Source organism: Leucopleurus acutus (assembly GCF_964270905.1).
Source record: "Leucopleurus acutus genome assembly, chromosome: 2".
Classification (NCBI taxonomy): Eukaryota; Metazoa; Chordata; class Mammalia; order Artiodactyla; family Delphinidae; genus Leucopleurus; species Leucopleurus acutus.
Window position 1 is genome coordinate 69,227,405 of NC_139143.1, and position 19,800 is coordinate 69,247,204.

General features: G+C 43.8%; 1 protein-coding gene across 2 annotated transcripts in view; it reads right to left on the reverse strand.

The window, feature by feature from the left end:
* MPZL1 (myelin protein zero like 1) overlaps positions 1–19,309 on the reverse strand; it is a 61,588-nt gene extending 42,279 nt beyond the window's left edge. The window contains exon 1 of one of the 2 annotated variants that reach the window (XM_082865756.1): positions 19,142–19,309. In XM_082865756.1, coding sequence (XP_082721882.1) covers positions 19,142–19,232 — 91 coding nt within the window. In that variant the 5' untranslated portion in view covers positions 19,233–19,309. The remainder of the gene's footprint in view (positions 1–19,141) is intronic. The other variant, XM_082865757.1, reaches the window with a different exon arrangement.
* Positions 19,310–19,800: the final 491 nt, after the last annotated feature.

The following is a 19,800-nucleotide window of genomic DNA, read 5'->3' on the forward strand; positions in this document are numbered from 1 at the left end:
AAAAAAAGGCTTCTTTGCCCACAGTGACTCAGGCAATACCCAATATTTCAGCATCATTGTTTTTTGTTTTTTTTTTTAAATTAATTTATTTATTCATTTTTGGCTGCGTTGGGTCTTTGTTGCTGTGAGCAGGCTTTCTCTAGTTGCAGCGAGTGGGGGCTACTCTTCGTTGTGGTGGGGGCTTCTCAGTGCGGTGGCTTCTCTTGTTGCGGAGCACGGGCTCTAGGTGCGTGGGCTTCAGTAGTTGTAGCGCACGGGCTCAGTAGTTGTGGTTCGAGGGCTCCAGAGCACAGGCTCAGTAGCTCCACGGCATGTGGGATATTCCCGGACCAGGGCTCGAACCCGTGTCCCCTGCATTGGCAGGCAGATTCTTAACCACTGTGCCACCAGGGAAGCCCTTCAGCATCATTTTTAACCCACACATATTGGAGATGTTAAATTTTTCAGTGTTTTTGAAAGATACACAGGATATGCCCTTGTATCCTCCAAAAACATTCTTAACAGAATGTGCTGAATCTTCCATTTGCAACATTAGATTAATGGTGTTTACTTAGTACAGAGACAACATTTTTGCCCCACAATATAAACAACGATAAGCACTTAAAAATATATTTGTAATAGAGAATCTGATGTTTGCTGACAACTTTCAAGCTGTTCCAATCCCCTTTCCCCAAGGGGAAGCTGATAAGAAAACCCAGGTGATCCCTCCTTTGGGGCAGATGGGAAGCTAAAACCAAGCCCTGGCCCGAAGCACAGATGGGAGCTCTGACCTCAGGCCCCATCATCTAATCAAAATAAAAGCAAAGCCAGACTTATTTCCCTGTTCTTTCAGGCCACTTTTGGACCAGCTTGAGAAGCCTGCCCTGCCCTTCCCAGAAAGCCTTATTACATGACTAACAAATCTCTTCATATCTTCTTGGTACACATGTGGCACCATCAATTCTTTTATCTGAACCAAATATGGGGTGTGGGGCTGCTGGTGTCCATCTCACCTCTGTGGAGTGATCACAGCAATATTTATCCTTGAATTGATGGCAGCAGATATCATTCTGTTATGATTTCACTCCCAATTTAAAGTAAATAAATTTAATGATATAAATGGATAAAATGTTCACCCACTATTGTAAAGTAGCCATAATAAGGACTTTTATTAAGGCCTATATGTAAACTTATTTCAGAGGGAGGAAGTGGGAAAACCCATCTGTGGATGTGTAAGTTCTTACAGAACTCTTGGGGGGAATTCCCTGGCGGTCCAGCGGTTAGGACTTGGCACTTTTGGTGGCGTGGGACTGGGTTCGATCCCTGGTTGGGGAACTAATGTCCCACGAGCCGTGTGGCCAAAAAACAAACAAAAAACCCTCTTGGCTTCATTCAGATACACTTTCTAATGGATCTTATTTATCTTACACTTCAAAAATTCTCCCCCTAGTAAGGTAAGTTTTTTACAAGATATCTACAATTTTTCCTGGGAAACCACCAGTGTGGCTCTGTGGTCTGCAACGCTAGCAGCCAGAGAGCTACCTGAAATAACAAGGAATAATGAAATAACAACCTTGGGCAAAAACCTGTTGGTGCTTCAGCTGCTACTACTGTAAATGTACTCTAATAACAGTATCTACCTCATAGGGTTATTATGGAAATGAAGTGAGTTAATATTTATAAAGGGCTTATTAGAGTACCTGGCCTATGATAAGCTCCATACATCTATTTGATAAATAAGCAGCTGCAAAAACATTTAGGTGTATTTGTGCAATGTGATGCTTCTGGACTATAAAAAGTATCTATCAAAATAGACAATAGCCTCTTTTCTCTGAAAAACTATTGCATTAGTAAGGAGTCTAAAAATGTCAGTCCCATTTACTTCATGCACATTAGTTATCTCTCCAAATGGACTCTAAGCACCTTGAGGGCAGAGGTCACTCCCACAGTCCTCTACTGTACCTGCCAAGCACTTTCACAGTGTCAGGATCCCCAGGTGTACATAGCAATGCTAGTGGATTGGCTAGCTTTGAGAATGGTGTAAACAGTGCTGAAAGTAGAGGACAGAAAGGCTGCCCATTCCGCCTCCATGAGATCTACTTTTTTTTTGAAATGGAAGGTGTTCTAAAGTAATCTCTAAGTAAATAATGGTCAACAGTTGTTCATGCAGAGTCCAGAGACAGAGGCCAAGTTAACCGGAATCAGAGCAATGGAAAATAAAACACTATGACTTGACTACTGGAAGCAAGAGGCATCGTTACTTTCATTTATTTATACTCTGCCTAGTTATATGAAGGAGTTGATGTGGCTTCCTAAAAATACGTGTGAATATAAATATTAAATAAAACATGGAATCAGGATAATATCCATTAAAAGATCAATACTGAGGGTAGGGTAACAGAACACATATATGCAGGAGACATGGTCTATATACTGGCTAAAACAAAGCTTTTCCTGGCCACCGTCTCCAGGAAAGATTTCTCACATAGGGCACCCTGAGTAATGCAGGGGACATGTCTTCAAGAACAACCTGGAGCAGTCCAACAGTGAGTTTTATAGAGCAGGCTCTCCTGACACCCCTAAAAAAAATGCTGATGACATTACACCACAACAGGATTCAAAGAAAGCAACTGTGTAAGGATCCAAAGCATGACTGTCCAAGTACAAAGCTAAACCAAGGACAGGACGTGGAACAGCTACAGAAATAAATGGACTGCATATCACTTGAACAATCCTCTACAAATATCACTTCCCTTAGCTGGGCTCCTGATAAAAGTTGTTCGGCGAAACATTTCCTGTTATATTCTTTGCCCGTGTGGGTCTGTGTTGATTATCAAAGGTAGATCCACATTCTTGACAGATCAAAGAACAAAGCAGGTGGACTGTAAAAACTGAGGTGCCAACTCAAACCTCTCACCTAGATCTGTGGCCATCTCGCTCATGGGTGGGAGGTGAGTCATGGGAATGCCCCGGGCAAGCAAAGCAGCACTTCTCTTGGAGAATGACTTTGGGATTGCTCCAGTATAAAGTGCAAATGATCGGTCACACTGCCAACTCCAGACCATAAAGCATAAGCAATATGATTTTAGTCCAGAAACTTCCCACAGTACTTGCTAACAGTCACCCTACACAGCCAGGAGCTACACAATTTGCAGGGTCCAAGATAGGGGTGGGAGAGGGCTTGGTACTTGGATCAGGAGGGTAAGAGGACACTGCTGAGTTGCCCACCAAACTCACCAGGGTGCTGCCAGCCCAGGGGGAAGGGAATGGTCACCGTGCTGCTCCACCCAAGAATACCCCAAGGCACCTGGGGCTGGAGAGCAAAAACCCATCCCTGGGAGGCAAGGAGGCTGCAGGAGGCAAGCTTCCATGTGAGCTCAGGCTCTGAGCCCCACGCACACCCCACTGCCTCATCAGACTTCACTTACAAAGTACACATTCAAAGATAAAATTATTAAGACTTTCAAGACGGTGGCCTCAGAGCAGTAAACGCCAAGCTGCTTATAAGGTCCTTTGAGTGTGAGGTCCTGCGCGACTGTGCTGATTGCCTGCGTATGAAGCTGGCTCCAACAGCCATAAAAAGATCTGCAGAACGTTCTCACAAAGTGTCTGATTTTGAGTGATAAACCCCATCAACAAACCTATCAACTGAATGAGTTAAAAAAGACATCCCTCTATCACACTTACAACTCTCTACCATATCAAACATAGTACACATTGGTTTAAAGTTACCACTATCACCACCACCTAGAAAACAACATATCTAGAGTTTGTGCGCTAGTTACAAAATGAAACTATTATGACTATGGTAGACTGATAACAGACTCCTTACCAAAATTCCTTAAGGCAATCCATGTATATTTATTGTAAAAGTTGGATAGTATCTTTTTCATTTGAAAGTTACTATTAATACATCTGCCCATAATACTACAATTAAGCAATATACTCTTATGCTTATATTCCAGGCTTTTGACATTATGGAAACAAGAATAATTTGATCATACCAACAGGTTTTAAAACGTTTCAGGTAAATGACATGCACTTTAAAATAGTTCTAATGGAGGGTAATGTGGGCAGCAGGAGGGAAATTCATTAAGAATTTACCGCAATAGGGCTTCCCTGGTGGCGCAGTGGTTGAGAGTCCGCCTGCCGATGCAGGGGACACGGGTTCGTGCCCCGGTCTGGGAAGATCCCACATGCCGCAGAGCGGCTGGGCCTGTGAGCCATGGCCGCTGAGCCTGTGCTCCGCAACGGGAAAGGCCACAACAGTGAGAGGCCCGCGTACAGAAAAAAAAAAAAAAAAAATTACCACAATAGTTCTGGGATAGAGCGGTGGTGACCTGGACCGGAGGAGAGAAGATGGAAAGAGAAATGGACAACCAACAGGATTTCTTGCTGATAGCTTAATATGGGAATGAAGAAAAAGAATACACCAAGAATAACTCCTGAGTTTCTGGCCTGAGCAACTGAATAAGTAAAGTGCTTACAGAGCTAGAGATTTAACTGGGGAGAAGGAACAGAAATCAACCTGCACTTTTGGAAATGTTAAGTTTGCGATGCCTATGAGACCTCCAGATGGAGTCAAATAGGGAACTGGATACGCAGGTCTGAAACTCAGAGGTCTGGGCTGTGCATAAATTTCTGAAGTTACCAGCATGCAGGTGGTACAGCACTGAAAACCACAGAAGAAAATGCCATCACCTCAGAAAATAATGTAGTGGAAGATGAGGGTCAGGCCTAAGTCTGGAGGAACACCAGACCCTGTAAGGGCAGGTGTGGAGAGAAGAAAGACCCTGACAAAGGTGGATGAAAGGGAGCAGATTGGGAGAGGGGAAGAAAACTAGAGAATGGGGTGTCAGGAAAGAAAAGAGGAATGGCAGGGGGTCTCAGACGATGACTACAGAAAAGGATCTAGAGAGTCTGGCAACTTGGGGTGCACTGGTGACCCTGACGTGAGAAGTTTCAGCGGTGTGGAGGAGGCAGCCTGTGAGAACGGGTGGGAAGGGCAGAGATGTGCACAAAGACAGGAGTACAGACAACTTTTCAGAAATGTAGCTAAGGAGACTGTGGGACCAAGAAAGGACTTTTAAAGATTAGAAATTCTAGAGCTTGTCTGTATTGTACTAAGAATGATCCAAAGAGAGGCAATGACTAAAGCAACAGATCCTTGAGGAGATGAAAAGAGATGATAGGGCTGGGGGTTGGCCAGCTGATTACAATGGAGGGACAGAAGGGCAAGGGAAGTAGGAGTATTTGAAAGGGAGTGATTACAACAATGGACCATGGACTCCAAGCTGGAGACAGAGAGAGGAGCAGAAGGGAAGTGACTAATGTAAATAAGAGAGTTGGAAAGAATCATACATCTTAATCAGTTCCAGAAAGTGCTGCAGTGAGACTGTAAGAAGGAGGTCGCACTTGAAGAGTAGGATGAGATTTTGGAGTTGGTGCATTTTCTGCTGATGACGAGGCTCAGAGAAGACAAAAGGGTAAGAGGGATGGCCACGGTAGAAGATGTTCTCAGTAGTAAGAAAAAACTCCTCAAGAGACAGCATGCATCCAGGGACCTCCCACAGGTGACTGTGGTCAACGGGGATATGAAGAATGAAAGGGTAAATCCAGATACTCTCCGAGAGTAAGGAACAAACAAGTTCTCTGGCTGCATTCCCCAGGTGTACAGCTGCTTAGTGGGCTCCCTGGGGCTTCTTAGGGTGTCATGGCAATGCTTATGGGAAGGCAGCACCTACTGAGAATTCCAGAGCTCAATTTCCACAGTTGTATACTGTAAATTATACCTTAGAGTTTTAGACAGTTTTATTTAAAAGTTCAAAAAGCTCTCTTATTTCAAAACTTTCAACTAACAAACTTTAATAAAGTACTATAGCAACACTCTGCCCACCCCCAACAAATATATTCAACAAACACTTACTGGGTTCCCACTATGTCCCAGGCACTTTCTGGGCCTTAGTGGAGATTTATACTCTAGTGGAAGAACCGAGAAAGAAGAAACATACAGTGAAGAAATAATGTATTTTCAGCTATAAACAGCAGGGAGAATACAAACTACAGCAATGGAGACCAGCAAATAATGGGGTTAGCGGTTGTATGCTCATTTTATTTTGTGCCATTGCACTGGTAATTGACATGAGTGTTCACTGTGTTTGTGTTCACTTTTGTGTACTCTGACTCCTAAGTCTAACGTTCTTCCCATTCAACATTAGTATATTATATACTTTGAAATCTGGTATAGAACCAATTACTTAAAGAAAAAAAAAAGGTCTACAAATTTTGCAAGAACTATCAACACTCAATAGATGATGTTAGTCATCTGTAGAAAGAATCCACTCTATACGACAGGCTCTCTGTCTAGGAAAACTCTCAAGATGCAGGAAACTATCAAGGTTTCCAATGAAGGTTTCTAGGCTGTCTCCTCATGTCTAAAGTGTCATTGTCAGTATGCGACAGCACTCTCCAGTGAAGAGGATGACTTAACCAATCCAATGTATCTGCCAGTCATATGCCTACCATGGACAGAGGGGTGTTTCAGGCTATCATGGCTTGACGATCATAGCCATCATGGTTATTCAACAGACATCCATTGAGTTGATCCCATAATCCCTGGGCAATCTTGTGAGGACAGTCTGTCTTTGGACAGGGAGAAAAATACATTAACAATTCAATGCATTTAAACATTCTAGCACCCCAGCATTTATAATGCTCACTGAAAATCAATAAGCTGACATGATGTTCTTACTAGATACAATGCCCTTGAGAGCTTGGTTAGACAGTTTCCCCCCGAGCCATATCACTGTCAAATCCAATGTCTGAACTATAAAACTGACATCTGACTGCTCCCTGCATCTTGAGATTCCAAGTCCCAGAAGGACCTACCTCCTTATTTTCACTCAATCTCTGCTCTAATGTTTATAGTTCCTACATGGGGTTCAATTCAACAGTCCACCTAACATCTACTAAACACTTACTACGTTCCAGGTAGTGTGCTAAGTATCGGAGACCTAAAAATGAATAAGGCACGGTTCTGCATATAGAGAAACAATCATATAAAAAGATAATTTCAGATGAAGTGACAGAGCAGAAGCTTAGAGGCAGGGCACTTGCCTCAGAATATCTGCCGAACGAGCTTGCACTTGAGATAGGAAGGCTAAATAGGGGTAGACGAGTAAATAAATAGGGAGAAGGGTAATCAGGAGGGAGAGTGAACATACCACACAGAAAATCAAGGAGACAAAATAGCGAACCATGCGGAAATGTTGCAAACAATCAATAAAGCGCAAGGAAGGGAATGGCAGGTGACAGGGCAGAACACATGAAGCAAGCTAAGGACCTGAGCTTACCCTGGAGGCTATGGGGAGGGATGGAGGGTCTTAGCAGAGGGTAGCACAATTAAGGCTGCCCACGAGAGATCCCTCTGGCAACAGCTGGGAGGGTGGACCTGAGCGGAACTTGACTTGCATTAGGGAGACCGGTTAGGAGGCTCTCGCAGTCATCTGGACTTAGAAAGATTGGCACTTGTCCAAGCGCAATGGAAAACAAGGGGTGGATTCAGAAATATAAGGTAAACATTGTCAGGGCCCTGATTAAACCCATGGAGGTGGGGTGAGGGAAAGGAAGGATTCTAAGATGATGTCCAAGTTCTTGTCTGAGAGAGAGGCAAATGGGACAGTGGGAAACAACAAGAATAATGGCCACTGGAGTGAAGTAGAGGCAGAGTTTGGAAAGGAGAGATACGTGGAGTGGAGTTTTGAACATACAAAGTTTGAGGTGCCTCTAGACATTCAAATGGATATGGGCAGTGGGTAAGAGTCTGCAGTTCAGACCACAGGAGATATATTTGGGAGTCACCATTTATTTAACAAATCTTTATCGAATGCCTTACCTGCCAGATATGAACTGCAGTAATAAGAACAAAATTGGATGAGGTCACCAAAGATGAGCATGTGATGAGACTAGCAGATGGCTGAGAGCAGAACCTTAAAATCAATGTTGGGGCACAGGCAGAGGGAGGACGCTTGGAGCAGACAGGGAAGAGGGATGAGAATCACAAGTAATGTCACAAAGACAAAGGAAATAAGATCAAGGTGGTCAAAAATGTCGAGGAAGCAAAATAGTCCAGGAAGAAAAGACCTGAAATACTGAGACGGTCAGTTGGTTTGGCAACCTCAGGGGACCTTTATCAAAGTGTCAACTAGGTGAGAGGAGGCAGAAGTCAGATCACACTGACCTGAGGTGTGAACAGGAAGTGCTAAACTAGAGCAAGGGAGAGAACTGTTTACAATCAAGGGAAATCAACAATTTGAGATCTCCACTTATGGCTTGGCTTTTATAAATCATTACTGGTGTGGCGGTTAATTTTATGTGTCAACTTGGCTGGGCGACCAGCTGGACCAATAATCTTTGTTGAAAGACTACTGTGGATGTTTCTATGAAGGTGTGTTTTGGGATGAGATTACCATTGAATTTGGCAGGCTCTGAGCAAAGCAGATTATCCTCCCTAGTGTTAGGTGAGCCTCATCCAATCAGCTGAAGGTCTTAAAAAAACAAAGACTGACCTCTATGAGAAAGAATTCTACCAGCAGACTGCCTTTAGACTCCAACTATACTACTTCCTTAAATTTCCACCCTGCCAGCCTACCCTGCAGATTTTAGACTTGCCAAGCCGCCACCGTTGTGAGTCATTTCCTTAAAATATCTATCTATCTATCCATCCATCCATCCATCCATCCATCCATTTATCCTGCTGGTTCTGGTCCTGTGGAGAATTCTGACTAATACAGATTTTGGTACCAAGAATGGTTCTGGAAGAAGAGAATCTTAAGGATGAGTCTTCTGAATTGGTTCTGGGGCTTCTGGAACTGGCTCTCCACTCTGATGAGACTTAAAGACACGAATGACTATTTCCAGTAGTAAAGAGAGCACTGATAGCCCATGACACAATGTGGTCACAGAGATATGCAAAGCATCACCAGTGAATACTCCTAATCAAACACTTACAAAAGGCAAGGTTCTGGATGACCATGTATATAACACCTTTGAACATTTTTGTCAGATGAATGAGGATAATGATATTGGTTAATTGCTCCTAAAGTCACTAGACAAAGTGGGGAAAGGATGAGCTCAAGGATTCAAAGTCCCAGCTCAAGTGTTCATAAATGACCAGAAAACTTCTATGTCTACCCTGAAACGGACCCTTATCTCCTACAGCCACAGGGCTGAGACTGCTAAAAATCAAATCCAGAATTTCATCCTGAGATTGGCTGAATTACAAAGCAATTTGAATTCCCAACTTCACAGGTGTCTACTGTTAAAGTGAGGGCACTGACTGAGAAGGAGTGGGGACCCTGTTGGGAAGACCCTGATAAAGCTGGGGACATTGAACCCCGAAATATCAGAGTCTTCTCTGCCAGTAGAAGCAGACCCCAGCCTGAGATTAACCCTGCTTTGCTGGAGGAAACCTTAATGGCCTCCCCTGAGGCAGCTGCCTTGAAAGACACTGCTGATTGTCTTGACCACCCATCCCACTCTTTGATTCTAGACTTATCACCAGACTCAAGTCATAGAAGGTCCCTACAGGTACAAAGTGTGACCCATGAGGAGATGCACTACACTCCAAAACAACTACTTGATTTTTCTAATTCACACAGACAGAAATCAGGGAATATGTGTGGAATGGATACTAAGCATGTGGGATAATGGTGGAAGGAACAGAAAGTTGAATCGGGCCAAATAGATCGATAAGAGCCCATTAAATAGATATTCTGCATTTAATGCCGCAACTCAGGGCCTTAGAAAGAGCTTCTAACAGTTTGTTTTGGTTCCTTGGCTACAACGTGGACCCAAAGTGGCCCACAGTAAATGAACTTGGAATGCCAGACCCGCCTTGGCTTAATGTAGAGGAAAGGATTGTTTTTTTAATTAATTACTTTATTTATTTATTTTGGCTGCATTGGGTCTTTGTTGCTGCATGCAGGCTTTCTCTAGTTGTGGCGAGCGGGGGCTACTCTTCATTGCACTGCGTGGGCTTCTCATCGCAGTGGCTTCTCTTGTTGTGGAGCACGGGCTCTAGGCATGCAGATGTCAGTAGTTGTGGCACGTGGCATCAGTAGTTGTGGCACACGGGCTCAGTAGTTGTGGTGCACGGGCTTAGTTGCTCCATGGCATGAGGGATCTTCCCGGACCAGGGCTCGAACCCGTGTCCCCTGCACTGGCAGGCGAATTCCCAACTACTGCGCCACCAGGGAAGTCCCTAGGGGAAGGGATTTAATGAAGGTTCAGGAAGATTGGAAAGTTAGAGTGGATCTGTCATTTAAGACACAATCATCCACCCTGGGAAGGTCCAGAAGACATGCCTTTCAGCATAACTATGAGAAATAAATTTGTGACAGGAGCCCCAGCATCTTTGAAGAGCCCCAGGACCACTCTTCTCTGTCAGCCAGAACTGACAGAGGGAATTGTTAACACTGATGTGATGCTTCCTAAATGCAATGGAAGGAACTGGATCCTGGAGTGTCCGGGGAAATGGCAGCACTCAGCTGTCAAAGGCAAGGCAGGTACAGTTACCATAATGAACAGCAGAGGGAAAGCAGCCAACCAGAGTAGTCTGACTCACAGGGACACACAACGCTGGTTAGGTGATCACAGTGCTCCTGGAAGTGACACAGACGGGCAGCCAACTAAATTCTTACTTGAGCTATATAAGCAGAAAAGTTCTAGGTCACAGGAACAAAAGTCTAACTTGAATCATAAAAACAAAAAGTCACGTCTCCTCCATCAATTCCCAGACTTGCGCCAGTTTACAGATCTAGAACCCCTTGAATAAAGAGGAGGCCGAGTCCAAAGTAGCATAAACTAAGAAAGGAGATTAAAGGCGATTAAGTGGCAAGCCATTAGCTTTATGTATTAGATGTGTTTCAGAAGGTAGACTTTTTCAGATTTCAGAAAATTAATACAATGCATATACTATATATTATATAAACAGCCCCAACCGGGTATAGGGCAGCATCCCATAAACAAACACATAAGTATTTCTGTATTGAAACATATAATTGGTCTTACCAAGTGGATCACGATTGAAAATAGTCTCTCATTAGTTCAGGTCAAATTTTGCAGCCAAAAGAGTTTGTATTGGGACTTCCCTGGTGACACGCTGGTTAAGAATCCGCCTGCCAATGCAGCGGACACGGGTTCGTAGCCCTGGTCCGGGAAGATCCCACATGCCACGGAGCAACTAAGCCCACTCGCCACAACTAGAAAAAGCCTGCGCGCAGCAACGAAGGCCCAACGCAGCCAAAAATAAATAAATTTTTTAAAAAAAAGAGTTTGTATCAAACTTAGGAAAAAACTTTCAGTTTCAGAGCTTTTGGGATTTTGGAATTGCTGGTAAGAGAATGTGGACCTATAATTTGAAATGAGAATGAGAAATTGCCCCTCAGCATTTTCTGTTCTGAAATCCATATACAAATCAGCATCACCTCTGCTTATTATTGAAATATTTTCTAATTTCTCTAGTGTATAAAGTTCAGCAAGCCTTACTGGGGTTCTTCTATACTTGCAGTCACTGGGGTGGAGGGGGAGGGAGGAATTAAATTCCAAACAGCTGAAAGTGATCAAGACTGAAAGTTCCCTACTAGTTAAGAGACAAGGGCTGGAACTTCTGCTCAAGGTAGGCAGCAAGGCAGCAGGGCTACAGAACCTCTTCCAATGGGGTGGAGGGGCCAGGGAAAGGCGGCCAGGGAAAGGCGGCCAGTGAGAAGCCTCTGGTTTGAACACCCCGAGCCTGTCTGGACATCCTGTAGGGCAAGCCTGCCAGGAGTCTAACTGCAGAAGGATCTGCACAGCCTCCAGGGAGAACTCAGCCCAAGTGAAGAGGGAAGGTTCAGCGGCTTGTCAACATGTAGTGCCTCCTGATGAAGGGCAAGGAACCTTGCTGAGCCTCATGGTGTCAGACACTTGGATAAATGGATTCATGCTGTGTCCTCGCCAGAGGGAGCAGTATCGGAGTGAGAAACTACAAGAACCACACCCTTAACAATCCCTGAGGAGCAGTCAGAGCACGATTTTGCATCATTAGTGAGGAGGGCTTCACCGCACAGCTTCATCCCTCTAGGGTGGAGCCAGCAGCATCAAGGAATGGGGTTCTCAGCACAAACATGACCACAGAGACGAGGACATTGGTGGATGCCCTGGGACAGTTAGAAGACTCTTTGCAAACATTTAAGACATCCTGGAAGCCTCCGAAAAAGTGGTTAGAAACTTTGAAGGAGAAATTCTATAATAATGCAGAGTGGTTGCAAATATATGCTTTGGAGTTTTGAGTCCCAACTCTACCATATATTAGCTGTGTGATTTTGCACAAGTTACACAACCTGTCTGATTCTTAGTTTCCTCATCTGTAAAATTAATAAAAATAATGATTATCACACAGAGTTGTAAGGAGATGAGATAATGGATATAAATTGATTAGCAAAGGCCTGGCACATGGTACACACTCAGTAAATGAGGGCTGAACAAAAGAAATAACATGAACCTAGTTTTATATCCAAACTTCTAAGTTATACCTGGCTGAAAAGAAAAAGATATATATAAAGATAAATATATATATAAAATTTGTATCTATATCTAGACAGATAGATAAAATTTGAGTTAATTAATTCAAAACTTCTCCCTAACTACTCACTTTCTCTCTGCCCTTCTTACCACTTAGGAGATTTCAAATATTTGCATTTTAACACATTTTTCTCTTAGGAAGCTGAGTCCTTTGCTTATGTTTCCTAGCAACACCCTTCAGAGGAAGGTAAATAGCAATTATGACCTGGATGTGAGTAACTGTAGGAAACTGTCTGGCACAGGGTCATATAAGTTCTTACTGAAGCTTAGTCTACAATATAGCACCTTCATCTTTTAAAGTGTTATCTGGAAGAAGCACAGGATTACGTTAAACTTACATAACTGCACACTGGGTTCTTTAACGTTTGGAGAGAAAAGAAGACATTTCTTAATTCTGATAAAACCATGTTTAAAATGGTTTTAAATTGCACATAATGAACTCCCCAGATCCCAAAGTAGAATATCAGAGTCTCAGTATAGAAAATGTTCATTGCAAATTCATTGACATTTGCTCAGCTGGTTACAAGTTACAGCACAGTACTAACAAACTCAAGTCAGGGATTTCATTCTAAGGGGCAATCTTATCTATAATAATAAATAACTCAGGCTCAACAAAGACATACTGCCTCTCTAACGCCAATTAGTTAAACCTAAGAACTGAGTACAACACATCACAGTTGTCAGAAAACTATTCAAGCCACAGGCCCTGAGAGTAGATCAAAGGTATTACAAAGGATCACAATTTCTAAAGAGACTTTGAGTTTGGAAGGGGGGGAAAAAAAAAGAATAAATCACTGAAGAAGAATTTATCAATGAAATTATCCTTTTCATAAAGGCCTAATGGGACCAAGAGAAAATTATAAGTGGAAAAAAAAAATTACAGCAGTCCACATGCATTCAAAAAGATAATAAATAAATAAAGAGGTTTAAGGGCAAAGATATAAAGGTCCCAGGAGACAATTGCAATTTCTCAATTTAGGCGCTACAAATGGTCACAAAGCCAACTGACCTCTGCCTTCTTAGCAGCCAAAATTCCAATGACTTTGGTCTAGACTCTAGGGCATTGCTAATGTCAAGCGCTTGGCAAAGAGTGGAAAAGGAAGAAAGGACTATCACTCAAGATATATGAAGCCTTCATATCTCACCAGCCTTAGGGATGGAGACCCAGAGCCATCTGATACTTGAGACCTCAGGCAATGCTTTTAGTTCTTCTAATAATTAAATTTCCTTTGATGGAGGCTAAAGACCAAACTAATCTATAATGAATTCCATGTCAAAGCAAACCATTTATTCTCTTTTTTAAAATGACTCCAATGGTCTTAGCAAGATTAAAATCTTTGCAAGGTTTAGGTACACGTGAGATGCATGTCCTACACAGAGAATCCAAATTCTCAGATAAAGATACAATTCAATAAAAACACAACTGGGCTCCAGTTAAAAGATTCTAATCATCCAGGAGAAATGTGATTGTGGCTGCACTAACTCAGCCTCAGTGGCAATGGAAAGGAATGTGAGAAATATTTAGCAGGTAGACCAGCATTAACTAGGTGGAGGGGAGGCAGCAATATTTCTGAAAAACTGTGTATATTATGTTTCGGTTTTTGGGTTTTTTTGCGGTACGCGGGCCTCTCACTGTTGTGGCCTCTCCCGTTAGCGGAGCACAGGCTCCTAACGCGCAGGCTCAGCGGCCATGGCTCACAGGCCCAGCCGCTCCGCGGCATGTGGGATCTTCCCGGACCGGGGCACGAACCCGCGTCCCCTGCACGGGCAGGCGGACTGTCAACCACTGCGCCACCAGGGAAGCCTTATGTTTTTCCCAATTAAATCACATTTTAAACTCAGTAGGAAAGAGCAACCATTAATGAAATCCCACAATGGATTAAAAAACATCTAACATAAGTTAAAAAAACATCTATTTTGTAATGCCAATAGTATTCCCTCTCCCTCTTTTCTTTTTTTTTTTTACTGCAACCTTTCACAATAGGTGAATATCTTAAATGTGGTGACTGTCAGGAATTTAAACCGTCCTTTGGTGTTCATTATTTTATTTGAATAGTCTGTCACCTCCCACTAGAATCTAGGCTCCCCGCTGCATCCACAGTACCTAAAACAGTGCCTGGCGCCCAGTAGGTGTTCATTTGGTTGAATAAGTGAATAAAGGCTTTGTGAAAACACAAATTTGCATTTTATATACTTTTCACATATATCTCTCTTTCACTTAATAGTGTATTTCTTTTTTTGGCAGCTTCTGAGCCTAGTGAATACCCTGGAGTTAGGGTAAAAATGAATGGTAGAATATTTAAAAAAAAAAAACAACTAAGTTTTTGTTTTACTATCTCAACTAGTAAATAAGGAGTAAAAGGCTGTGGGAAGTGGTAATTAGATTAGTGGCCTTTCAACTACAGGGGTAGTACTTGAAGTCTACCTTGGTCAACAAGCCTCAAAAAATATAAAAGTTTTATTGATAAAACACTCAGATACTATAACAAACATGATAAAACAATTTTGGTATATAATAAGTAGTAATTCCAAAACTATAGTGCTTAAAGTGGTTGAAGAATGTTAATTCATTCCTTACATTTCTGAAGAAATATGAAATAGTACTCAAAGAGTGATAATTATCAGATAATGTATAAAAATCACACTTGGAAAAAATATTCCTTCTTTCAACAAACATTTCTTGGATACCTACTATGTGCCAGCCTAAAAATACCTACTATGTGCCAGGCTAAATCCTAACTACGTGTGGCAAACTACTAACAGACTGTTATCAAGACACGCCTACGCCTCCTTGCCATTTAATAAATATTTATTAGTATCTATCATATCCACTATGCTAAGCACTAGGGATACTTCTATAAACAAGACCAACACTATCTCTGTCCTGGATTCTAGTGGAGGAGAAAAGAGAAGAACCACCAAATAGTGAGGAATTACAATAAGGACATAAAGGGCCAAGAAATGATAACAGGGGACCCCACTGGATAGGGTGGTTGGAGAAGGCCTCTCTGAGGAAGTGACATTTAAGCTAAGGCCTCACTGATGAAAAGGAGACAGCTCTGGGCAGTTCTGGGGAAAGAGCACACCAGGCAGCAGGAAAAGCAAGTGCAAAGGACCTGGGGTGGGAATGAGTGTCTAAGAGCAGAAAGATGGCAGCATGGCTTGAATATAGTGAGCAAGGGGCACAAGTTGAAGCCAGAGAGGCGGGCAGAAACCAGATCACATAGACAACTATAGGCCACGGGGAGAAGTTGGGATGTCATTCAGAGTGCAACGGGAAGCCATTAAGAATTTTAAACAAGAAAGCAACATGATCTGATTTGCATTTTTATAAAGTCATTCTTGCAGTTCTGTGAAGAATGGACTAAAAAGAGGCAAGAGGAGAAAATGGGGAGACCAGCTGGGAGGCTATCACAGTATCACAGGCAAGAAATGACAGTGATTTCGACTAAAATGCTAGGAGTGGACCACAGATAGAAAAAAAGTGGGTGAGAGAAAAAAAAAAAAAAGAAGTGGTTGATTCCTAGAAGTATTTTGGAGATGGGAGAACTGACTGGATGTGGGGAGTGAAGGATGGGGCATTATCAAGGGCAGATCCTAGGTTTCTGGGTTGAGCAGTTAGATGGATGGTAGCGCCATTTACTGAAATGGGTGATGCAAATTACTGAGATTTATTCTTCATACACTGTGTGTTCATTCCTACCTAAGGGTTACCAAAGACACTCCAATTGCCACATTCAGTGAATCCTTGAAGTATTCACTCTCTCTTCATCTGACACAGTTAAAACTTCTTCCTTAAAACTTCACTCTCTCTCAGTTTCCAAGACACCACACTCTTCGGGTTCTCCATTTACTCAACGAGCCTCCTTGTCGGGCTCTGTATACCCCAAGACTCTGTCCTTGGCCTTCTGCTATTTCCTTCAATACACTCTTCCTTGCTGACCTCATCCAAGCAATCCATAGCTTTAACTACGACCCGCATAAAGCCTCCCAGCTCTCTATTTCCTACCAGAACTTTCTCCTCACCTCTAAAACTATCTACCCAAATGTCCCATTTCTACTGAGATATATCAGCAGCATCTTAAACTCAACATATCCAAAAGTAATTTCACCATCCTCTTCTTCCAACACTCCTTTCCCCTCATCCATAATCTTCATCTGTGAAAAGCCCTACTTTCCAAAACTATGCCCAGCTTTCCAAGCTCAAAACCTTAGGGTCATCTTACACTCCTCTCTTTCAAGTCCACATCAAATTGATTTCCAAGCCCCACCAAATTCACTTTCTAACAAGCTCATGGATATGACCTCTCTTCATAACCCACTGCTTTAATTCGGGTCTTCAATCCTCCTCCTCTGGATTGTTACAATAACCCTCTGGTTTCTTCAGCCTCACACCATTCTATCTCACACTTCACATCTCGATAAACACAGAAATCCTTCACAGGCTCCCCACAGCCCTTAGGATAAAATTCAGCCTTATGAATGGCAAACAAGGTCCTTCAGGAGTTAGTGCCTCTGGCTGGCTCTCCTGCCTCAATTCCCACCATCTCTCCTATACACGATCCAACTTCTCATGACACTGACCTACCAACAGGTTCATTCATGACTCTGCCTATACTGTTTTCTCCCACCACCTACTTAGCTTAAGCAACTCTTTCTCTAGCAGCCTGAACTTCGGTCTGAGATGATGACTCTCCTTAGTGCTCTCACAGCAAACCATTAATGAAAGACTTCTCATATTGTTTATCACACTTTGTTTCTCCCACTGAACGATAAATTATGTGAGGCCAGGGACTGTCCTTCCTAGAATACTTTTGGTGCTTAATACTTAAAAAATGCTTAGTAAATGTTTGCTGAATAACTGTATGTAGATCAAACTTGAGAAGACTTTCTGTCAAACATGAACTGCTATGTACAGTTATTCATGATAAGAAAAGGTAGCTTGAAAGAAGAAATATTCGATAGTTTTCTAAAATTAACCAATAACATCAGCTGCGGGCTTTCATGTATCAGCATTCATCCTTCATTACGGAAGAGCTACATATGTCCAAGGTGTATGTAGATGTAATTCTGATGATCTTTTTGTATTAGTATCCATAAATATTCAGTTTTTCAGTTCTGCTACTTTTTAATACCTTGAGTTTAATTAAGATTACTCTGACTGCTCTTGTCCTCAATAAAGACGGGTGTCTGCCTCTTATGCATAATAATTCTGTCCGAACACACAAGATTTCTGATACACCTTAGTTTTAAGCTATTTCCTACTTCTTCACTTAAAACATGAATATTACCACCATCACCACCACCACCACCAAAAACCCCCATGCTTTTTAACCCTCTTTTTCCCCCTCAAGAGAGACATTTATACAGAATGGATTGTCTTATATATACAAAGTATATATTCATCTATCAACCTCCAGAGGGTGGGGGGACTTTTACGTTTATACTTTACAGCTCCTGGAATCATTCATTAAATGGTATTTTTCCTGGCTCCAAAGATTACATGAAGAACTTTTCCATGAAAGTAATTACTGAGTATACTCATGTTCAGATATTGTCATGCAACTGACATTTCGCAAAACAAAAGAAATGAACAAGGCTCCGTGGTGTTTTAGGAGTTGGCTCTCTTTATAACCATTACTTAACCACATTCTGAGACAGCAACAAGTACTCTGCTTTGAACAACACACACACAAAAAAGTCCTGTGGTAGACACCACTGCAGATGTCCGTAAAACAACTCATCTAATTCAATAAATCCAGCCTGAGGTTTACTTTATGTCTCACTCATGAAATCTGGCAAGGAAAAAAACGTGGTTTTTTTTTTTTTAAAGAAAAATGAGCCTTTTAATGTCCTATGTCTTGTCAAACTGCGGTGACTAGGACTGTAATTATTATGGATTGGACCAAAAACTCTTTTAAGCCAGGTCACTCCAGTGGCATTCCCAGCTCTTTGCAACCTAACACAGAAGTAATGTAAATTTCTTCCTGGTGCTCTGCAGACGACAGAGATGAGACAAATGAGACTCCGGGACCCTTCTATCTCAGAGGCTTAAAAAATGCGCTGGAGAGCACTGGAAATGGAACTAACAAGGTAAAACAAAACAGTCGCTTAAAAGGGAAACAATCAACAAAGGCCCTACAAATGAAAACCCTGCAACCTTCCGCCACCTCCCAAAGGTGGAGAACGCCAGAAGCCCGGGTTCCTGAACCGGAATCCCAAGCGGGCCTGGGCGACCCAGAGTCGCCAGGCGGAGACGGTGGGCGACTCAGCGAGGGCGCAATGCGGCCTCCCGCCGGGCCCGCTCCCCAGACAGCCCCCCAGGAATGAGCAAGGTAGGGAGTTCTCCCCGCCTCCTCCACACGCAGGGATCCAGGAAGAAGAAAGAGGCTCCGCGCCCCTTCAGCCCGTCGCGGGGTCCGCCGGCTCCGTTCCCCGGGCCCCAGGGCGTGCAGGCCGCGCCCCCTCCCCACCTCGGCGCCCCGCGCGCGCAGGGCCCGCCACCTGGCCCCGCCGCCCCCGCCATCCCGGCTTCACTCACAGAGCCCGAGCGCCACCGCAAACACCGACCACAGCCAGCGCCTGCGGTCTGGGGATGCAATCAGTGCCCCGGCCCCGGCGGGCGCTGCCATCGTCCTCCGGCCGCACTTGCCGCGGCTCTGGGCCCCGGTCCCCACTGCGGTTAGCTCGGCTCCGGCCCGGGGGCTCCGGACTCGCCGCCGCCCGCGTCTGCTAGCACCTCCACGCCGCAATCCCCGCTCGCGGCCCCAGCCGCTGCCAGCCAGCCCTCCGCCCAGACCTCGGCCCCGCGCCGGCCCCAGCTGTCCGCTCATTGGCCTGCTCCGCGCACTTTGAAGGACTCGATTGGAAGGTACCGACTGTCCATCACTCCCTCTCTGCAGGCGGGGCCCCGCCTTTTCGGTCCCACCCAGGCTCCTTATGCCGGCGCTGGAGGTCCCCGGCTGTCCGAGGCGACCGCCGCCAAGCCCTCTGTCTGCCTGCCTGCCTGCGTGGCTGTCCGCTGGTCTGTCCTGGCCCGCCCGCCCCCCCTGCCAGCGTCTCCTCTGCCTCTTTAAGGGTCCAGTCCTCCAGATCTATTCATTGTCTGTCTTCGCCTGTTTCAGCTTTTCCCGGTTTCTCTGAGCCTTACCTAAAGGAAAAGAAGCAGTTCGTTTACAAAATTAAAAAAACAAACAAACA